The sequence below is a fragment of the Bacillus rossius genome, chromosome 1 (assembly GCF_032445375.1).
Source record: "Bacillus rossius redtenbacheri isolate Brsri chromosome 1, Brsri_v3, whole genome shotgun sequence".
NCBI classification, from domain to species: domain Eukaryota; kingdom Metazoa; phylum Arthropoda; class Insecta; order Phasmatodea; family Bacillidae; genus Bacillus; species Bacillus rossius.
Window position 1 is genome coordinate 114,863,185 of NC_086330.1, and position 20,132 is coordinate 114,883,316.

The window sequence follows — 20,132 nt, forward strand, 5'->3', positions numbered from 1 at the left end:
TTGCTCTCTATCCAAATATGTTGCAGTGTTTGTAAACAACTTCATGAAATTGTCCGTGTTCGTAAACAAACATCATGCAATGCTTCGTAAGTAACAGTTGGGAAACTATCAAACTTGAGACAAGTTACACGACACAAACTTTTAAATTCCTAAAGTTCCGATGAATCGTGGTACTCTTTATTTGTGTAGCCACTCTTCAAACTCGATGCGCTGAAAAGGGATATTCGGGAAATATACTATCCTCCCAACCCAATAATAAATTATGGCTACGGCCAGAATTACTGCCGAGAGTAAATCAGGAAGGCGAGGGAGTTTAAGGATGATCACGACGACCTTTGAATGAAAAATTAACTGATCCAGTGTTACTTCAGTTGCTACCAGATAACATAAAAAATTGTTCTGTATGATATAATATGTATGTATATTTGAATATGAAGGACTGTACGGGATAATATCAAAGAGGGAATTTTAGTGAAGCTGCTGCTGTCGAAACCCATATGTATCCTCAAAACGGCACATAACGTGTAAATTTAACTAATATGAACGATTTTCAATACCAGCTCATTCCTGAGTTATATAATGTATGTAACTATACGTACGCTATATATAACGTTCGTAATTCTGTACATGGAAATAACGTAACATTGTGTTCTCGAACTTACTAAGTGAGTTAATGCACCAACAGCAGACTTCAGTACTTTTCATAGAACTGGTTCCCTGCATCTTAATTCTGTATGCTGTGATACATTTTTCAGCAATAGCAGCCTCGTCTCTCAATTATTTCCACCCCAGCGTTAAGAGATACCCAATAGATTAACTTGAAAATTTTATTTATATATGTATGTATATATATATATATATATATATATATATATATATATATATATATATATATACACACACACACACACACACACATACACACATACACGCACACACATACTCCAAATTGTTCGTAAACGCAGTGAGGAACAAAATATGACTGACTTTCCGCACCTTATAAAGACTTGTGTCTTAAAAATTTGACATACGCAACAACGTAGGTACGTGTGTCATTGCTGGTGACACCATAGCCCTGATAACAGCGTTACTTATTGAGTATGAGTAATAATTTATTATTTAGTCGATAAGGCCGGCATGTGTACTTCTTTATCGGCTTTTGTCTTGAACGAACGATAATCTTAACATATTACAATATATTGCGTCCAGTTGTGAGTTGTCACCGTATTTATTGGGTCGTTGCAGTACCTAATGCTAAAATCATAATAACTCGACGGCGGCAACGCGAAGATGTCTAACCAATCACGTTCGACACATCTATGAAGTCAATGGGAACAAAATGGCGGATGCGACATAATTCTCGATTATAAATATTTCATATTTTCACAGCGTCGCGGGCGCGGCATTACTGAATTGAATGTCAGAATTTTTGTTTTTGAAAGTTGGTTAAACTGGCGCATTAGTAATTATTTTATTATTCTTGTATTTTTATCCACAGCGAATTTTACAATTGGATGTTAAATTGAAATCAAATTACTTTCTCAAACATATTAATTAAAAGAAAAACTGCAGTCACTGATGGCTGTTCACGATATTTTTCTGTCGCACCGCCATCTTCGCATCGACCCGTCGCACTATTGTGAGTCCAGCATTACAGGTCATCTTTTATACGAACCTCCGCGGTTTGGCGTCACATTCTCTCCGAGCGCATCCTCGTCTTTGTGACTTCCGTTATTGTTTTGTTAACCAATAGTTGACTTCCATCACACAACGGATAGCCTATAGTTCAGAGATGAAAGCCACAACTACAACCGAACAGTTCCGAAGTATACGGAAGTAAAAGTATAAGTTAGGTTAAGGATAAGGTTAAGTTAGTGTAATAAATAATAGTTCTTTTTTTCGGGAGGGTAGATTAAGTTAGGTTACGTAAGTAAATGAATGTTTGAATTTAATAAAACACACCCGGTCACTCGCAGTAATCATGCAGACGTTGCAACCCCCCTGGTTAAAATATCCTTTTAAGGGGTTATATATATAATTATATATATATATATATATTTTTTTTTCAAAATTTCTGATTTCCCATTCAACTGCCACACGACCCCCCAAGCCCCCCGGTCATGCGCCCTCCCCAAGACTCCAAGACTCCAAGACTCCAAGACTCCGAGCTGAGCCGGTCAGTGCGGTGGACGCGATGCCGCAGCGTGTCGCGGACAAAGCGACAACAGACTCCGCGCGCGAGAGAGCAGCGACGGAGTTCCAAGGTTGACGCTCGCTCCGAAATATTAAGCGACCTTTTCCCTGCCGTATTAGTGCATGCCGGAAGGTCGCCTGCTCTCCCCGCCGCCCGCCGGCTGGCGGCCTGATGGACGCAGCGACTGTACCGCCAGCTGGCAGCGACTCGTGCGACGAGAACAAAGCACTTCGCGGAGGAATGAGGCCATGTCCAGGACAGGAAGTCCCTCGCTCAACGTCAAGCCGAGGGACAGCCTAAGGTTCACCCGCTTAGATCGACATGCCCGAACAGTTCCGAAGTTCGTCGCTCGATCGGGTAACTTCGGTACCGGTAATAGAAAAGCGCGGACTATAGCTACAGCTTTTGAACGTGAACAATGACATCGTTTTTTGAGCTAGCAAAAGATAAATTGCAAAATTGTACCAAAAGTGATACAGATAACACTATTCCGGCATATGTAGACAGTGAAACCGTTTATAACAATTTATTTGATGACTTAAAAAGTGCAGGTTACTCGTTCTCAATAGTAGTGCAGCACAGGAGCAATTCAAAATATTAGATTTAATTTTCTATAGAAGACGAAGCAGGCAACATTAAAATGTTTATCTTGCTTGGTTCAAATCCTCAACCCTTATATCTGTCAATGAAGGAAATGAATTGAGCTTTCAGCTTGGTGACCTCTAGATCATTACAAAAAAATGAAGGGCTATAAAATGCTAATGATATAATGACAGAATGTATGGGTGAAGTAACGTAAGCACTCTGAGAAAACCAACTAACCACTGCAATGTTTGCTATGTTCCCCACTATCAAAAGATCCATTAATGACTATGCTGAGAATCAAACCCAGATCACTTTGGTGACGGAAAAGTGAGCACTTAAACACAGAGATCCAATGTTTGCCTCTAATGACCACATTTATAAGATCACAAACCAAATGCTTTTTACCTTTTCCCCCATTAATTTAATTACCTTACCTTTACAGATCGTGAGCAGTATACTAGTATACTGACTGAAGTCTTTGAAATTAAGGGCTTCTTATATGTAGGAATGTTTGCAATTTTTGAAACAGCCTCATCAGGATTTTATTATTCTACTACTGTTAAAAGTCTCTTCTCTACAAATTTGCTTTGTTCTCTGTTACTAATTATTATTAATGTAGGGCATCCTCCATTAATTTCATACCTTTAGTGAACATATTATATTTTATAATATTTTTATTCCCCTCGCTGGTTCTGTATGTTCAACTACAGCTGATTCAGTTGTGTCTTTATATTTTTAATTATTTATTTGTTTATTTATTTCCATAGTTTTCCATGGCAAACAATGCAAAACTTCAATGGCGTTTATCCAAAAATTGGAAGTAAATCATATTTTGAAGGTTTGCTATGTAACAAATCATTATTTAAAAATTTATTGTAATGTTTAAATTCAAGAAAAGTTTTCTGATGTATGTTCTGAGGAAAAGAAACATTTACGGAAGCTTACTGTAACACCAAAAATGAAGTATGATGTTACTGATATCATTTGTGTATGATATAATTATTAGTGTTAAATGTGCATTTGCAGTGCTAATAATTGATCCCGTTCACGTACAAGCATAAGTGTGATAACTAAAATTAAGTATGACGATTTAAGAGTTAAATGTTATGTTTAATCTCTTTCCTTAACTGTTTGATGAATATTTTAAGTGCAAATGTGCAGTTTGTAGTTCTTATGTTAGATCTAATTCATATTATACAGGCTAATGTGCATTGTTTTATTAAGAATAGTGTTGTAACTAACTGTCAGATTAAATTGTTTTGTTCCAAAATAGAGCAATGCTCTTTGGAACATTGCAGAAAATAAAATTTTAAGAATTACAAAGTCTAGCACAAATATTAATGTAAATCAGCTCCAAGACTTAGTTGTAAATGTGAAATTAGGCCTATGTAATTACAATCTTCTAGCATTAAAGGTCTAGTAAGCCTACCTACATTTGTATGTTAAATAATCCAAGTTCATGAACATTTAAACAAATTGCTACAAATATTTGAGTTCAATGAACTGATTCAAATAATAAATTATAGGTTGAAAGATAATCTAGTAATGAAGCCAATAGTATTATTAATTAAAATCTTGTCTGTAATCTCAGAAGTCAGAGAAGTTGAACCCTCATGCAAAACCCAGAGCTGGTTGGCAATATTTTTTTTATTTATTAATCATTTTTGGGATTTTTTTAATCAAAGATTGATTAATTTACATTGATTGATACCAAACATATACAAGAACTTCAGAATACAGATTTTCCTTCATATCGCTATATTGTTATTTAAAAAAAAATATTTTCTTTTGTTGATAATACACTTGACGTCATCCGGGCCTGCGGCCCCCTTTCGAATCCGATATGCCACCGCCCAAACACCTCCATCCTCTGTTCATATTCAAACCTCCCGCCAGCGAGTGCGTGCGTGTGTTGGTAGCCCGGCAAGAGGGCGCTTAGCTGCAGTGTGCCGCACCCCTATTTATAATTAATATTATTGTAACCTTTCCTTTTCGCCCCTAAAATAGTGTCATGACGATTCAGTAAGTGAGTGCCTTTTGTTTTATTAATATGTTATATATTTGTAATAAAGTACGTGCAAGCACAGCCACGAACGCTCCCTAGCGGGCGACGACGGAACCAACACATAACTTTATTCAAACTATATTTTATCACATAAGTAATTATTACAGACGGTCTGGTCATGGATGTGTATCTAGTAATTTTATTTAAAGAGCGCCATGTTTCCTGCTGCAAGCCCTTGTCTCACCCCAGTCTCCTTCTACAGACGGCCGAGAGCGGACGTCTCTGCAGACACCCCGAGGACATCACCGTTGTCTCTCCAATAAGTAGTTCTGTTCAGTTAATTAATTCAAATCGTTTTCTCTTCACCCTCAGGGTCTCTCTTGATCGGTGGGGCTGTTTAATTAGTGATTTATATACTCTCCGGAGTTTTTAACCACCCGTGTTCTAAGTAAAGGCTTGAGGCGACCACGTGTGTGGTCCGCCTCCTCAACTAAACCGATTCGTGCCTCGGGCGTTTTTTAACAGTATCACGGAAGGATTGTATGATGGCATGTAACGTGTAAGTAAATAAAACCAACTTAATTGAACCACGTGTCTTTGTGTTCGGGGGGGCCACGTGGGTCCTTAACCAGTCAGCGGCGTGTGGGACGCCCTAAGAGCCCACTGAGGTGAACTATAAGCGTGCCCGACGCTGAGAGCGGGCTTAGTTAGGGACAGGTGTTGCGTTAAAAATCAGGAGGGCTAATATCTCGCTTCACACGGGCCACGTAATGCCCTGAGCAAGAGTATCAAGCCGGGTCCACGTGCCCACTCACGTGGTGGCGCCCACTATTTCCACCAATAATTCAAATCGTAACACCGGTACGCCCTTACACTTATTGGAATTGGCTCTAGAATATAATAATGAATAATCTGTACTTGTCTATAATTGGTTTTTTTTTAATATAAGTGTATACAGTAGTGTTTTTTTTAATGGTTGTTGGCTAGTGTTATGTATGTATGTGCACTATATGCAAATGGTAGTTCTGATAGTATATGTTCATAATAACTAATATACTGATATCAGAATAGCTCAAAATTGGTCTATATTGTACATATATGAATACTTTATAAGATATGTATTGAAATATTATTTGAGTTAAGGAAAATTGTTACTGTAGAGTGTAGATGATTGATTGATTATTGAAAAAAAAATTCCTTGTGACAACCATTAATAATTTTTACTGCTTTTTATTAATCCTTCATAAAAATTCACAAGTCACCATGGTTACCATCTTCCAGCCACAAAACAAATATTATCAGCGATTTTAAAATACACCAATAAATATTATCAGTGATTTTAAAATACACCAATAAATATTATCAGTGATTTTAAAATACATCAAATAAACTCTCTCGCTGCATTCATGAAATAATTGCTTATTTACATTGGCCAGCCAAAGAGTAGATAAAAAAAAGCTGTTCTCCACAAGCCTGAAACAAAAAAGAAATCAAAGTTAAATGATTAGATTGTACTAAAGAGAAATGAAACTGATAAATAAATGTATCAAAGAAAAACGTTATGCGTATCAGAATGATAAATTACTTTCAAAACCATTTTAGTTAGAATTTTGATACATTCACAAATACTTTTGGTAAATTCTCATTTATGTACTACAATTAACATTTTTCTTTGTCCTTTCAAACAGATATTTTTTTCCAAATACTTTTTGACAAATACTCATTTATGTGAAAAAAAATTATATGCAAAACATAATTCTATTTGATGCTTCAACAACTTTTGAGTTGTAAAATTAAGCTCTTGTGCCCATTATTGCAGAAAAACTAGGTATTTAACAATCCAAGTAACTAAACAATTTTAGAAGTATGTTTCTCAGGGCCTCGAGTGAAGTATTTGCTTGTTATTAGCTTAAGCAAATCTAGGCTTTGATTCAAGCAAAATGTTTAGAAGTTGAATTTGTTTCATGTAATGCATGTTACATGTATCTAATCAAAGTCTTCGGGGAGAGTATTAGTAGGTAGGTTACCAAAATTTGTAAGATTCTATATGTATCCTATATGCTCATATTTTAGTCGTATCAACAAAATGCCTACACGAGAATAGATGTCAGCATGTTATTTTGCAGCAGTCGATGGCATTACTTCATAGTACAGTTGTGAAATCACTACAAAATGTGTCGGATGTACATTGCAATGATTTACAATTATTATCGATAATCGCATAACTGCAGAGTTCAGAGGGAGTTAGAAAATTAAAATATACCACACATTGTATTTTTTGTTTCTTAATAATATTAGTTTATATTCCTACAAAGATGGATTCAGAAATTTCCTAGAGTAACAACTTTTCCACACAAACCAAATTTGATAAATACATAGTAATTCTTAGTACTACGTACTTCGCCAAATAAATTATTTTTAAAGTCTAGGTAAACTTACCTAAAGAATTGCTTACACCATTTTACAGTAGTTATGAAGAAGTTACCTTTCCCTAACCATTTTCGTGATTTAACAGCACTTATGTAACTAACCTAACCAAGTATTGCAACTGTGAACTACAGTATAACCCTGTAATTGTTTTCAAGTGAGAATGAAGAAATAACATAAGCAGTCGATGGAAATTTAGCCTATCCAGTGTTTTAACGTTTTACCAATGGACTCAAGTAAATATAATGTTAAAAACCATTGATCAGTACCCTTGATCCTTGAATTTTCTTAACCAATCCAACAATGATACAACTTCGTTGCTCATCAATAAAGTAAATCAATCATCAATACAGTCAACGTCTTCGATTACACTGCGCTAATTCCCAAAGATATTTAAAAAAAATTAAATAAATGGTTTAACAGTAGTTTAATGTTCAAGCAGGTAAGTATAAACAATACAAAGTTTGTAAAATCATGTGAATGGTTGGTTAGCTAAATTTAAAAAAAGGTAATTTTCTTTTGTTGATGCTTATCCATAAATTAAATTATACAATTCAGAAAATACCTTTTCAGACACTAAAAATCTTCCTCTATTAAAACTGTAAACAGCTTTTCTTAATTCCTACTGGTTTTCAAGAAATCACATTTTGCAGGTCACACTAGATAGCCTATGCAGTAAAGCAGCTGTCGCCATTTTTTCCTCTAATTGCATTGCAGATCCTGTGGTTTTCCATATATATAAGAATGTATATATTTTTTATTTGAATATTATAACCCAATGAAACGTAAATAAATGTTTTAAAAAAGTTACGAGTCTCTAATGTGTATCCAAACCAAACGCCAACCCTTGACAGGGATTTTTTTATAGCAGTATGGAGGCGCAAAGCATAGATTAGTTACCTGCAATACCACGTAACCTGACGTATAAAAGGAATCATTTGTTACAAAATGAAAATTTATTTTATATGTCAGGTTATGTGTTGTCTCACGTAAAAAATCAGAATTTTGCACCTATAAACTGCTAAAAATATCGCTCTCAAGGACTGATGCTTTGGGTTTGTAATGCACAATAAGGAGTACCATAACTTTTTTAATGTTATAATTTACGTTACTGCATTGCAATATCCAAATAAAAAATATACAATTTGTGTATGAAAAACAACAAGATCTGCAACTCAATTAAATAACATGGTGACAGGCCCTTTACTGCACAGGTAATGTAATATAACCTATAAACAGTGATTTCTCAAAAACAAGTCTGAATTTAGAAAAACTTTTTTTAGAGTAAATACAGGTACATATTTAGAGATTTAAAAAAATTAATAAGAGTCCAAAGTTTATTTTGCATACAAAACGCAGCAACGTGAGATAATAACCTAAAAAATCACTGTAAATGCATATTGGTTGGTTAAATTAGGTTAGTAACATCCAACCGTTCAATTGATTTTACAGAATTTTTAATTGGCGCCATCGTAAGCTAACCAAATGTAAATTCCACTGTACTTAGAATCACTGTACGTATATTGTTACTAACCTAACAAATTTCACTGTATTTTTAATCCAGCTAACCCATGGGCAGTATCTCAATATTACAGATATGTAATAAATAATCCTAACCTATCCACATGTTAAACATGATAAACTACTTGCAGTATCAAACAACCCTCATAGAGAATAATAATTTTTAACATGTCAGGAAGTAAAAAACACTTTAGGAATTTATAATTTTTCCTGCAATACCCCAAATTATATTAAGTGCACTCACCTGAATGTAATTCAGCTCTGCTAACAATTATTTCAAAATATTTTTACTTAAATGCGGTTAACTGCTACACACCAGCAGAAAACATTTATTATGATTTTATACGTTGTGCGCTCATGAACATAAGATGAAATCTCCACACGCTACCTAAAATTTAAATAATAAGCCTATAGTGTACAAAAATTTGTATAAGAAATGATTACTTGCCAAGAATAACACAAGCAAGGTTAACTTGTAAACTGACAAAACTAATCTCCTAACAAATCAAACAGAAATAGCTCAATAACTTACCTGAAAATCTCATAATTAGTAACAGGGCAATATTAGTGTACATGCGTTTTACTCTTAAAAAATATAAAATAACATTAGTCTACAATTCTTTGATCAATAATGCAATGTTTGTTTTGAACGTACAGATAAAAAAAAAATTTAAAAAAAACCGAACATGACCGACCCAGCCCGAAGGGCATGTCGATCTAAGGGGGTGAATCTTCGGCTGTCCCAAGCCGAGAACAGTCGATACGCCAATTAATTACGGTTCTGAACAAAAAAAAAGTGTATTTTTTTCAATATGCATTTTTTTTTTTTCAAAATTTTTAAAATCCCCACACCCTGCACCAAATTATTACTCGATACGAAGACTGCACATTTTTTCACGCAATCCTGAATAACCTTACTATTGATATCGGTTAAAAATAAAATCAAACATGCAATATTTTAGGGGTAAATTAAATTATTTGCACGAATTATGCGGGGAAAAAAATTTAATCGGGTAACTTTGACTATTCATTCTCTAAAATATTTTACTGTTCTAACTTGGCAAGTTATTTGAAAAGATGGCTCATCGAAGCAAATAGCTTACTTAGCATGTATTTACAGTCAAAGTTACCTGATTAAAAATGTTTGCCGTATCAGACGTGCAAAACATATTTTTTTCCCCAAAAAATATAGTAGGCCTACATTTTATTTTATTTTTAATAGTTAACAACAGGGTGGTTATTGAGGATTGTGTGACACAAATTTTAAGTCACAGTATCTAATTATTTAGTACAGAATCAGGATTTTAAAAATTTTGAAGAAAAAAATGCCTGTAACTCAAATAACAGAATCTTTTTTTTTATATTCAGAACCGCAATTAATTGGGGTATTGACTGTTCTCGGCGTGACGTTGAGTGATGTGACATGAGTAAGTATCATAGATAACCACAATTAGCTTGTCGAACTCAGTGGTCAGGACTGTCTCTTCACATCAAAGCGATCCGGTATTGGCCAGGTGAATCCGGAAATTTTTTGAAAGTAGAAAACGTGGTGGACTTTGCCTGGATGATATTTCTTTGAAGTGCTCCTGTTTCCTCCATCTGTTCTTTACGTCAGTGTTTCTTTCTCATCTCACCATCCCTTGGTGACAAGGTCGTACACTGGGAGGGGAAAGGGGGGATATATATTCCCGCCCTTTTCGAAATCGTAAGAAAACCTAAAAATATATATCATTCCCACCAAAAAAAAGGAAATAATTTAAAGCAAACAGTACGCAAAGATGTTCAACAAAAGTACACAACTAACTTGGTTTTGTGCCAATGTGGCATTCTACATAACAGGGATCCAGCATATCCCCGTTGCACGCGGTAATGGCCCTAGCGATTAACAGAAGCATTTCCGGACTTATATGTGTATCTACATAATTTTTGTATTTGCCACAGTTTCACAGTTATATAATGCATTTGCTAACATGATAAGCTAATTCCTGCTTACACTGTTTTGATCGTCGAGTTGTTAGCTGTCCGACTGTCGTCACCCGAGACGTGAAAGTGTTCTCGGCGAGCCCATGATAGAGTTTTCTAAACGGCAGGCGCCATTTCTCGTCGCCCGCGGCCTTCCTGCGTAGCGCGTCACTTCCGCAATCTCGGCACGCGTCTTCCGTCCCTCGTTTCCGTCTTCCGTCTCTCTCCGCCGCCGCCACGTTCATCCCGTGTAAACAATGCCGCGGAGGCCTTAGGGGTTCGACGACGCCGGCCTCAGAATGTTTACTAAGAGTTGTCAAAATTGTAATGGCAGCATTTAACGTATTTTCAAGTTATTATATATTTTTATGGCTATAATGTATAACAAAGTATAAAGGATAGTTGTAGTATTATAAAGTTTTATTTTTAATAGGTACCTGTTCGCGGTGTAAATTCTGCGATATTCACGAAATGTATATATACTGATGATTCACGCAGGTCCGCCATTGTTTCGATGGTTTTTTTTTTTTTGGACTTCCACAGATGGCAGAACCGTGTCCGTAACTGTTAGTTCCCATCGATTTCCGTTCCATTCACGAAATTACTCCTACAACATGCCGTACGCCGAGAGCTAAGATGTTTACACACGAAAAAGGAATTATGGCATGAAAACAGCTTGATCGATCATGGCGTCCCATCAGTCCCTTTGTAATTGGTTCTCGAGTGTTGGGGGGCGAGCGTAGCGCGTTGCGAAAGCCGAGCGGCGGCCGGGCGGGCGGCAAGAAGCAGCAGGCAGCAGGACGCTCGCTTCCCGTGTCACGCGGCGCTGGAGGGCGACAGAGGGAGCGGGGGAGAGGGTGAAAGCGGACTTCCGCCACGGACCGGCGCGCGTGTGCGCGGGCAACAAAAGACGCGCGTTGCGCGCACGGAGGGCAATTACGGCCCGCGCAGGAAGGGCTCGGAAAGCGGAACTGAACACAGGGGAGATCTCGTCGGCGACTCAATCCGCCTCCTTAAAGTTGCGTGAGACCCCGCGCCTGTCGTAGTTCCGCGTTCCCGCCGCGGGCTTCCATCCGCTTCGTGTAACTCGCTTCAGATGTGACAGCTCTCACAATTAGAACAATGGTCTGCTTATCCTACCTCGCTTCTTACGTTACAGAGGATATAGGGATAGACGCCATTTTAGTTTCAACAGTTTTGATTGCATAACATGAGAATTTTGTCTTCGGTAAGGCATGGGTCACACTTTAGATATTTTTCCAAATACCATAGCATAGCTTCTTTTGAGAGTATTGTTACAGTTTTAGTCTGACAGAAATCATTTAAATGCTAGAAGCCAAGTTTTCACATGGGAAATTACCTTTAGCAGCCAGTTTACATTAGCTTTAGGAATTTCATTAAATTGTATACTATGCTTTAACGTAGTTATATTTAGAAACCCTAACGGTGCAAACTTGTTATTGCAAAAAAAAAAGTTTAAAACCAAGATGGCGTCATTCGGTTCCTATTCTCCTTATGCGTATGTGAACAACTGCGTGTGGCTGTGAAAAGTTGCTTTGCAAGTCACGGTTACGAAATAGGCACTACTGCACTACGTGGTAAGAAAAAAAAATTAAAAGCAGTTACATGACAGCGAGCACCGAGGCTCTGAACAACTCTCGCGGGTTGACAGCACAATTAATGAATTAATTGTTGAGGATTTTTTGTAAAGTGCTTGGATCAAAATGTCTAGAATTTTCCCTCCAACGTTGTACTGTTATGAGGCTTGTTAATAGCAGACAATAACACGTCTTTTATATGTTATTTAACACTATTGCAAAAAAAACCATAACGTACATGACACATGCTATTCAAAAGTGAGTAACATATACAGTGTCGAGATACTTTGTCTCTTCAAGAAAATCTGTGTGGAAGTTGGGACAGCTACCCCTACATTGCAACACCCCCCCCCCCCCCCCATAAGCTAGTCGAGTTATTATATCCCGGCTTGGGTCACACTAGGATTTTTTTTTTTTTTTTTGCAAATGGACAAACATGGTGGAAGTTGTCTTTAAATTGACTGAGCTTAACGCCTCGTTAACATACAAGTCATTAGAGCAGATGAGATGCGATGGATATGCTAATAAAATTGCCGCAATAACTGGGCTTTGGAGTGGAAAGGGGTACCCACAGAAAACACGTAAACGTCCTCCACTTTTCCCCACTTAACGAAAAAATCAGGACTCGATCTCTTCGGGAATCGAACTCGGATTACCTTAGTGGGAGGGAGTTGGTGGTCGTAGCTGATGTTTTTTCCCCCCACCTCCCATCCATACATTCCGCCAGTGCTTTATCATCATTTCATTTCTGGTGGCACTGTCCCAGCAAAACAATTATTTTATGCTGCCATGGTCATTATCCTCTTTCTCTGCCCTTACACATTCATAACTAAGTCGTTTATACATCATTGAAACATTTTCAATTTATCGAATTATTATTATTGGTAGTGTTACATTACTTACTTACGTTACTTTTAATGGTTCTTGCGTTGGGTAATATTGATTTGAGATTTTTTTTTTTTACATACCCAAAGGCTGGTTACTTTTTATGCCATAAGAAACCTCAACAACGTACAAAAATACGTATATGCAAACACACAGAAAACAAGTCCAAATCAGCCGGTGTCAAAAATTAAAAAAAAAAAAAAGACTGCATAGAAAATTTGCCAGAAAATATATTACAGCAATCAGACACAGTGGACTGACAACTACGAGACAGTTGCAGCAAGTACAGTCATCAACGATGATACTAAACAGATAATGTGGACAACTCAACAACACAGAGACGCACAGGCGAACCTAGTTTGAAGTATTTTCCTGTACACATATTTTGGTCATGTGTTTGTGATGAGTGTACTGATTTTTAAACTTTTAGTACTAAAAAATTGGGATAAGACAATAGTCTTAATAATAACTGTTCAAGTTATCACAGATGTTATTTAAACACTTCAACCCCCCCCCCCCCCCCCCCCCCAAAAAAAAAGGGCGACTGGGGTTTAGCTCTCGGCGGGATCGAACACGGATTTTTCGCAATTGGGAAGAGAGGCGTACGTTTCTCGGGGTACTCCCGTTTCCCTCCACTAATTCATTCCGTCGCTGCTCCATGCCCTATATTGCCTCACCTCACGCACTCTTGAGGCTGGCCGGAACGACAGGTCTGTCCTTCGGGCAGGGCAGTCGGCTCCTGTGAGTTCAGCCCACGTAACATCCATGGAGTCCCTGTCTCAGGCGGGAAAACTACATGTCGATTTTCTTTACTACCTATTTAACTGGGAGGTGTTCCATACTACCAGGGGCGTGCCTAGGGGGAAGGGGGGGGGGGTACGAGCGGGACCGGACCCCCCCCCCCCAGGGCTAAAAATATTTTAATATTAAATTCATAAAATGAAAAAAATAAATATTTAGTATGATTTTAAAATAAATTCAATGACCAAGCATAAATGTTTAATTAAACAGTATTTTTAGATAGCCTAAATCAGCAATATTGAACACGTATTTTTCAAAATTTTCACGGGGGAGGACCCCCGGACCCCCCGCCTAGCTGGGGGGTATTCCATACCCCCCAGACCCCCCGGAAAGGCCCTAGCCTTCTGCCAAACCCCCCCCCCCTCCAGAGCAAAATCCTGGGCACGCCACTGCATACCACCCATATCCCCCCCTCCACCCTTCTCACTCTCATCAATGTGAAGTTGGCTGGTGCATTGTGACGCGTGCAGGCGTGCACGGACGAAATGGCTTCGCACTTCGGGCACTTCGGGCGCTTCGGGCGCTACCGGATCGATACGTGTGCGTCTCGGACGCAGAGCAGCTGCTGTGCTCCTTGACCCGGCCCCGCCAGAGTCGGGGCCACGCGGAAGCAGAGCGGGACTAGTGCTGCCGTGCGACGGCCGTCGACAGAAGGTCTCGTCCCTCTAAGGAAGAATGCCGTACATGGAAGCGGCTCTCATTATGTCCGCGTGAATCACCTCGCCAACCTGCTCACGTGTACCCAACACATTCTCACTCAAGCTAGAAAAAAAAAAAAAAAAAAAAAACGTTAAATGGCATGATTTTCTGGTAGAATAATTAAAAAATTGTGTGTGTGTGGCCGCCACGAAATAATATACTTGAATGACGAACAAAAAATATTCAATAGTTAATTTTAACGATAAAAATGAAAAATAAAGTACGCAGTATAGCGACGAAAATCCTGCATAGAGTCGTAAGCACTCGAGAGCTTTTTTTATTTTATTATATTTGTAATCAAAGTTGCGATATCGGTTTGCTAAATACGGTATTTTGTACAACTTTGCATCCTCTGCTCTGACGGTTAATTTATCTTTAGGGTTGTCTGACCTCCGTTCGATGTCGTTCGACATGAAACATGTCGAAAAAGTTTGACATTCGATGGTATTTAAAATTTTGACACCGACAATACTATGCTAATTTATTTACATGTAATATTATCTATAAAATTGTTTTTTTTTATATTCGTGCAATTTTGGCATGCGACACGCCTTCAATTTTACGAGTCAAGTTATGGAATAATCTCGACACATCGCATTGTCATGAATACATGTCAACATAAACGTGAATGCGGTTCGACTGACTACGGTACTATTTTAACTACACTTTAGCGACAATCAGGCAACCCGAGAGATCAAACAGATCAAACTAGCCATTTTAATTTTTGCTATATTAGAGCTTAAGTAATGAGTTAATTCAGTGGCGTAGCCAGGATTTGTGTATGGGGAGTGTTAAGAAGCATGCCCCCCCCCCCCCCCGTATTGAAGCGGGGGGATCCGGGGGTCCTCCGCCGGGAAAATTTGGATTTTAAGGTGTAAAATAGTGCTATTTTAGCAGTTTTCGGTTCTTAAATTTATATTGTAATGGTAAAAAGTTTATTAATTTTAATATGAAATTTGTTTGAGTGATGAATAAGAAATTAATTAAAGATTTGGTGCTAAGGGGGGGGGGGGTTGGAACCCCTAACCCCCCCCCCCCCCTGGCTACGCCCCTGAGTTAATTGTGCCTTATTGGAAGGAACACAGTGTTGACCTCGGCCGTAACGTACTTACATTGAACATCCTTCTTGTCTTTTAGAGACAGCCTTAGCCAAATTGCCTTAGCTATGCTGTATTCCTTAAGATCTCTAGAAAGCCACAGGATCATGTTGCAGCTAGTTTCAAGTAAACAGTAAACCGGCGACATCAGGGGTATATATCATTGAAAACGGTCTCGGCTACACTATTAAAGATTTGCGTTACTATATTTACATTACAGGTGATATTTACAATAATTTTACACAATCCCTTAACCCGCAAATACCATAAATCTTTTACTTGAACTCAGTGGCGGATCCAGGATTTTGGTTTGGGAGGGGCTTGACCCAGCTGAGGCTAGGCTTTATCAAGGCAAACACTAAAACAATAGTGGACCCAGATGCTTTTGGAGGGGGCTTGAGCCCCTTAGCCCCCCTCCCCCCCCCCCCCCCCCCCCCCCTCTGGATCCGCTTCTGCGTGAACTCGAGCATGGCGAACAGACGAACGTAAACTGGTTAATTACATGTGTTAAGTTCTTGAAAATATCTGAATTTATAATTGGAAATAAAATAAGGAACTGCATAGATACATACAGTATACGGGTGTTTCTATTTTTTTTCTTCAGAGCGGCGCCCTTACAGTACAAAATTACTATACATTATACCTACGACATGATTTGCGTGTGGAGGGATTTCATTCTCATCTGTACATACTGTTCCGCCTGCGAGAGCGCGCAGAGCTATCTACCGGATAAAGCGCGCACTATCTGCTCAATGGGTGGTGGAACAGCCGCTAGTGTGGGCACCGGCGTCGCGCTTTTCTCCCCGCGTGTTTTACAGTTGACGCAGCAGTGCCGAAAGATGGCCAGCGACGTGACGCGAGTCGTGCTTCGTTGTGAATGTGCTCAAGAGACTGGCGAACTGGGTAAGCTTCGTCGTTGTTCAATTCCGTGCCACGACTCCGCGGAGTTGCCTACAACAGTTGCGTGGAGGCGCTAGGCGCGACACAGACAGACAAGGCCATAGAGTAAATAAAGTAGCACGGTAGCGCGCCACGTCGCGTCGCCTCTATACCATAGAACAAGTACGTACATAGACAACACGCAGTTTCAACTGAACATTGAAAACCCAATTTGCCCATAGCGCTGTCAAAAACTCGTGCCACGACGGACGTAGCTGGCGCATTATTGAGATTTTAAAATCTCGTAGCACTATTTATTTTTTAAATACCTTGTTTGAAATACCTCATTAAATAACTTGTTAGCCTAAGGTATCCTTGAAATGTACATATTAAAAGTGCCCGCTTATCAGGAATGATTTTTCAGTGAGGCGGAATGATAAGTGCGACGCTCGCAGGAGCTTCTAGCGCGGAAGGCTGTGGACTGGCGCGCAGTCTTCTCGTCGTGCATAGGAAAACTATGAGATTTGAGCGGTAGTCATAACACATGGCGGGAAAATGAAGATTAAAGTATAATGAAAGTCCCTTGAGTGATTTTTAGAATCTTAACCGGTTGTTCTATGCCTAAAAAATTATTCTGATAACACGAGTTTCAGCTATTTACTCTCTCCTAAAAATAAAGTTAAATACCAAATACCAAATACGTAACTACTCATCCGCCCTCAGCGTATTATTAAATGCTTTTCGTAAACGAACACCACTCTGATGTCTTGAAGTTTTAAGATCGCGTTATTTTTTTCTGAAGCTCTGCACACCTCATCTGTGCCCTGGTTTAAAGGATGACAGCCATTTTTGTTGACCTTCCAAATATTTTCAAGGATCCCAGTAGAACTTCATTGAATTAAATATAATCCCGAAGCTTTTTGTTCTATCTTAAATAATTTATCCTCAAATGTGGAACTAAAATCATCCTTCTCATCCGTCCGTCACACGTCCGTTAGTCCAAACCTTGCCAAGCTTTAACCTTCGACGGACAGATGAAATGTTAACTTCAGAAATGTCTATAAGTCATTGTTTTTATTTGAAAAGTTTTTTTAATGTTTGTTTAGATGCTTCCTCCATATTTTATTTTAACTAATCCATGAACACATTTAAAATGTAATATTTGAAACAAAAATTGCCTGAGACTCAAAAGTTATTAATATCTATTGCATGGTAACTTGAAAATAAATTCAAATAAATATTTTAGTTTGTTTAATCATTTATAAGTGCTTAATGTAATCGTCCGACGGGTAAAACTAAACAAGATACATTTTCTAAAAAAAAAAAAAAAAGTTAGCTTTAATTGTTAGTTGGAAGTATTAAAGTAAATAAAAAATAAAATGAATCGCTCGGATGAATCGCTCGGCTGATTGACGGACAAATGACAGACGGGTGGGTGACGGATGGACACGACGGATCTTTGATAGTCCTGCTTTAAAATAGCCGATGCAGATTTTCCTCTTTTGAGAACGATGTGGCGTTATCATTGAGTGAAAAGGTATATATAGTCCGATGCTCAGTCAGCCCCAGCCAACTGGTGTTGGGTAACACCGGACTTAGAGTGGCACCATAAACTTTATGATACAGAAAAAATGCGCTTGTGGCACTACATATTACTTCAAAACACTCGTTTGAACGATTTCACTAAGAAAACCTTGAAAGAAAAAAAAAGTCATTATACATCACATTGAAGGGCTCCAGAACACAGTGGTGGTTAAGAATCTTGCAGAGATGTGTTTGTCATGCCAAACAATAATTTGAAGATTTTAAAAGTGAAATCAAAGCTACGTTCTGGAGTCCTTCAACTAAATGTTATTCGTGAACAGACGCCATTTACAAATCTTGACAGTTTTGAAGCTTTGATCCGGTGGGCATTTATTGAAATCCTTACAAGACTTCTAAAAATTTCCAGGACGCTTTTCTCTCTGCGACAGTGCTGCGACTCTACACTAGTGATGGGTCGTTCGTGAACGATTCGTTCAAAAAGAACGAATCTTTGAGAGAACGAAATCTTGCGATTCGTTCGCGATGTAAAGAACCGGCTCTTTGAGAGCCGGTACCTTGAAAGATTCGGAAGAACGAAAACGCGGAGAGAACGAGAGAACGAGATGAGAGAACCGGCCACGCGCCCGGTCTGATTCGTTCGTGAAATGATTCATGACGTCAGGAGTCTGAAGAATTAGTAATCATGCGCATGTTCATAAGAGCAAACGATAACTGATCAAATAATAAAATAGGGTAACATGAAAAGTATCTATACCTGAAAATGTCAACTGTTAAGTAGTGGTTTAAAATTGCTTTTTCACATTCACATACACAAATTTGGAAATAAAAAACTAAAAAAAAAAAAAAAAAACATATGAATTAAAAATAACAGGGAAAGTAGGTAACTACAAATGTTCACACTTACCATTTTGGGGTTAATTAATGTACTTCATTTGTCTCTCTTCATACTGAATCGCAGTAGTAGTATTCAATTTTTGTCTTTTTTTTCTCTAAATGTGTTGGTCTACATGTAAACACTTTACTGTCTCTAGAGTGTAAATAGCCTATATATTAATATTTGTAACTTAAAAAGTAATACAATATAAATAATCTTGTTTCATATACGCAACTGTGATTCACTGGCTACGAAAAGCAATGTTCAAGTACTAGCTATAATAGTGCGATTACAAATTAAAGTTAAGAAAGATCACTTTCGTAACATTCTTCGATTTAATGCTCCCGTATTATAGAGAATCACTGCATGAAGCATTTGCAGCGATCAACAGTCAATAATTTTATAACAGTCAGTATACAACTAGACGTTTGAAATTTCATCTACCCATGCAGAGTAGATAAAGATAACCACCCACGCGATCCAGCCTCCTCTCGTTATCGGGTCACGCGATAACGAGGGGAGGCTGGAAGCAAACACGTAGCTAATACTCTAAGGGCCGATATTATGACCTCCGGCTAAATCCACAGGTTAGCTAGCCTCCAGGTAAGGCTAGCCTCCGGTTAACGAACGAGGGGTGTATTATGACCCATACTTAGCCTGCGGTTGGCTAACCGTAACCTGACGAAGCGTGTGGTGTAATATGGGTGTGTTGGTAATGAAATAAAACAGAATTTGGTAACTTTTGTTGCAAGACAGTTATTTTTTCTGGTAGAATGTTAGTCAGCTGTTTGTTTGTATTGTGATTCGGAATATTTACAGCTGCAGTAAAGAAATATGCCGCGAACTTTATCTTGCAACAGATATAATTAAATTAACCAAAAACTACTTTGACGTCAAACCTGCTTTGTATTAAACCATAAAATTACAATTTACGATTCAAAACCGTGTGTTTTCAACTTTACTCTTGTATTGGAACTCATGATTTTGTTAGGTTATATATTAAGCCAAAACTAACGAAGTAATTCTATACCAACAAATAAATAGGGATGACATTTTTGCT

The 20,132-nt window shown here is 38.1% G+C and overlaps 1 protein-coding gene and 1 long non-coding RNA gene across 3 annotated transcripts in view; one reads left to right on the forward strand and one right to left on the reverse strand.

Annotated features, from left to right (window-relative positions):
• LOC134542587 (leucine-rich repeat protein SHOC-2) overlaps nucleotides 1-20,132 on the forward strand; it is a 46,253-nt gene that overhangs the window by 3,693 nt on the left and 22,428 nt on the right. The window contains exon 1 of one of the 2 annotated variants that reach the window (XM_063386967.1): nucleotides 16,529-16,677. The exons of the other annotated variant lie outside the window; for it this stretch is intronic. Coding sequence (XP_063243037.1) covers nucleotides 16,614-16,677 — 64 coding nt within the window. The 5' untranslated portion in view covers nucleotides 16,529-16,613. Of the gene's footprint in view, nucleotides 1-16,528; nucleotides 16,678-20,132 lie in introns of those variants that run through there. 2 annotated transcript variants of the gene reach the window in all.
• Nucleotides 5,999-9,395, reverse strand: LOC134542600 (uncharacterized). The gene is made up of 2 exons (XR_010076826.1): nucleotides 9,265-9,395; nucleotides 5,999-6,257 (listed from the first exon to the last, which is right to left on the reverse strand). It is a non-coding gene; the product is annotated as an uncharacterized LOC134542600 (long non-coding RNA).